The sequence below is a fragment of the Malurus melanocephalus genome, unplaced genomic scaffold (assembly GCF_030028575.1).
Source record: "Malurus melanocephalus ecotype Western Australia unplaced genomic scaffold, MMel_1.1 scaffold_496, whole genome shotgun sequence".
NCBI classification, from domain to species: domain Eukaryota; kingdom Metazoa; phylum Chordata; class Aves; order Passeriformes; family Maluridae; genus Malurus; species Malurus melanocephalus.
The window spans coordinates 371117-373291 of NW_026623728.1; the positions used below are offsets into that span (position 1 = coordinate 371117).

A 2175-nucleotide genomic window follows, 5' to 3' on the forward strand; every position below is an offset into this window, starting at 1 on the left:
TGGGCTGAGTCCAGAGGAGGTCACTGATGTGCCTGGAGCCCCTYTGGAGCTGGGATGGGAAATCAGGGCTTGTTCAGCCTGGAAAGGATCCAAGGAGAGCTCAGAGCCCCTGGCAGAGCCTAAAGGGACTCCAGGAGAGCTGGAGAGGGACTGGGGACAAGGGATGGAGGGACAGGACACAGGGAATGGGGCACACTGCCACAGGGCAGGGTTAGATGGGATTTTGGGAAGGAATTCCTGGTGTGAGGGTGGGGAGGGGCTGGGATGGAATTCCCAGAGAAGCTGTGGCTGCCCCTGGATCCCTGGCAGTGCCCAAGGCCAGGCTGGACATTGGGGCTGGAGCAGCCTGGGRTGGTGAAAGGTGTCCCTGCCATGGCTGGGTGGGATGGCTGAGCTTTAGGATCACATCCAACCCAAAACATCCTGGGATTCCATGACCATAAACCAACCTGTGCTGGATCCAGGGATACGAGGAGGAGCAGGAGGAGGAGAAGAAGAATGAGGAGGAGGAGAGGAGGAGGAAGAGGGGGATGAGGATGAGGAGAGGAGGACGAGGAGGAGAAGAGGAGGAGGATGACAAGGAGAGGAAGAGGAGGATGAGGAGATGACGATGAGGAGAGGAGGATGAACAGGATGAGGAGGAGGATGAGGAGGATGAGGAGAGGACAAGGAGAGGAGGAAGAGGACGAGGAGGACAAAGAGAGGATGAGGATGAGGAGGGGAGAAGGAGGATGAAGAGAGGATGAAGAGAGGAGGATGAGGAGAGGAGGATAAAGAGGATGAGGAGGACAAAGAGAGGATGAAGATGAGGAGGATGAGGAGAGGAGGACGAGGAGAGAAGGATGAGGAGAGGAGGATGAGCAGGACGAGGATGAGGATGATGGGGAGGACGAGGAGGAGGATGAGGAGGAGAGGACAAGGAGGATGAAGAGAGGGTGAAGGTAAGGAGGATGGGGAGGATGAGGAGGATGAGGAGAGAAGGACAAGGAGGATGAAAAAAGGACGAAGATGAGGAGGATGAGGAGGAGGGGGAGGATGAGGAGGATGAGGAGGAGGGGGAGGATGAGGAGGCCGAGGAGAGGACAAGGAGGACAAAGAGAGAACGAAGATAAGGAGGATGAGAGGGAGGGTGAGGAGGATGAGGAGAGAAGGATGAGGAGGACTAGGATGAGGAGGAGGAGGGTCAGCACTCACCGATGATGCCGCTGTCACGACTCTCCAGCGTGGATGTGGGGCTGGTGACGGCCCCGTAGGTGCAGTCCTTGGCCGTGACGCTGGTGCTGACGGGGGGCAGGGTGGAGCAGGGGCTGCTGGCTGGAGGTGAGGCCGTGCTGCTGGTCAGTGTGGAGCAGGGGCTGATCCGCTGGGTGACCGCTGAGCTCTGCAAAAGGGAAACACAACGCTGAGCATGGGCACTGAGAGGGGCAAAGGCTTCCTGAGCTCACACTCGAGGGGAAAAACCTTCCTGAGCTCACACTCGAGGAAAAAAGGCTTCCTACAGCTCACACCTGAAGGGCAATAATGCCCTCCTGCAGCTCACACTGGAGAGGCAAAACCTTCCTGCAGCTCACACTCAAGGGGCAATGCCTTCCTGCAGCTCACACTTGAGACACAAAAACTTCCCACAGCTCACACTCAAAAGGCGAAACCTTCCTGAGCTCACACTCGAGAGGCAAAGCCTTCCTGAGCTCACACTTAAAGGGCAAAACCTTTCTGAGCTCACACTTAAAGGGCAAAACCTTTCTGTGCTCACATTGGGGGGGCAAAACCTTCCTGAGCTCACACTCAAGGGGCAGTGCCCTCCTGCAGCTCACACTGGAGGGGCAAAGCCTTTCTACATCTGACACTCGAGTGGCAATGCCCTCCTGAGCTCACACTCGAGGGGCAAAATCTTCCTACAGCTCACAATCAAGAGGCAAAACCTTCCTGAACTCACACTCAAGGGAAAAAAACCTTCCTGCAGCTCACACTCAAACAGCAAAACCTTCCTGAGCTCGCACTTCAGGGGAAATGATGCCCTCCTGCAGCTCACACTGGAGGGGTAAAACCTTCCTGAGCTCACACTCTAAGCATAAAACATCATTTTTTTAACTCCTCCCTATTCAATATTGGAAGCTTAAATCACTCTGGGATGGGCTTTTAAAAGCAGAATGTGGAAAAGATTTCTGGTGTTTT

At 55.3% G+C, this 2175-nt stretch overlaps 1 protein-coding gene across 1 annotated transcript in view; it reads right to left on the reverse strand.

Moving 5' to 3' along the window:
- TANC2 (tetratricopeptide repeat, ankyrin repeat and coiled-coil containing 2) overlaps positions 1–2175 on the reverse strand; it is a 199256-nt gene that overhangs the window by 72053 nt on the left and 125028 nt on the right. Inside the window, exon 12 of the mRNA XM_057381179.1 lies at positions 1195–1381. Within this exon, the coding sequence (XP_057237162.1) occupies positions 1195–1381 (187 nt within the window). The remainder of the gene's footprint in view (positions 1–1194; positions 1382–2175) is intronic.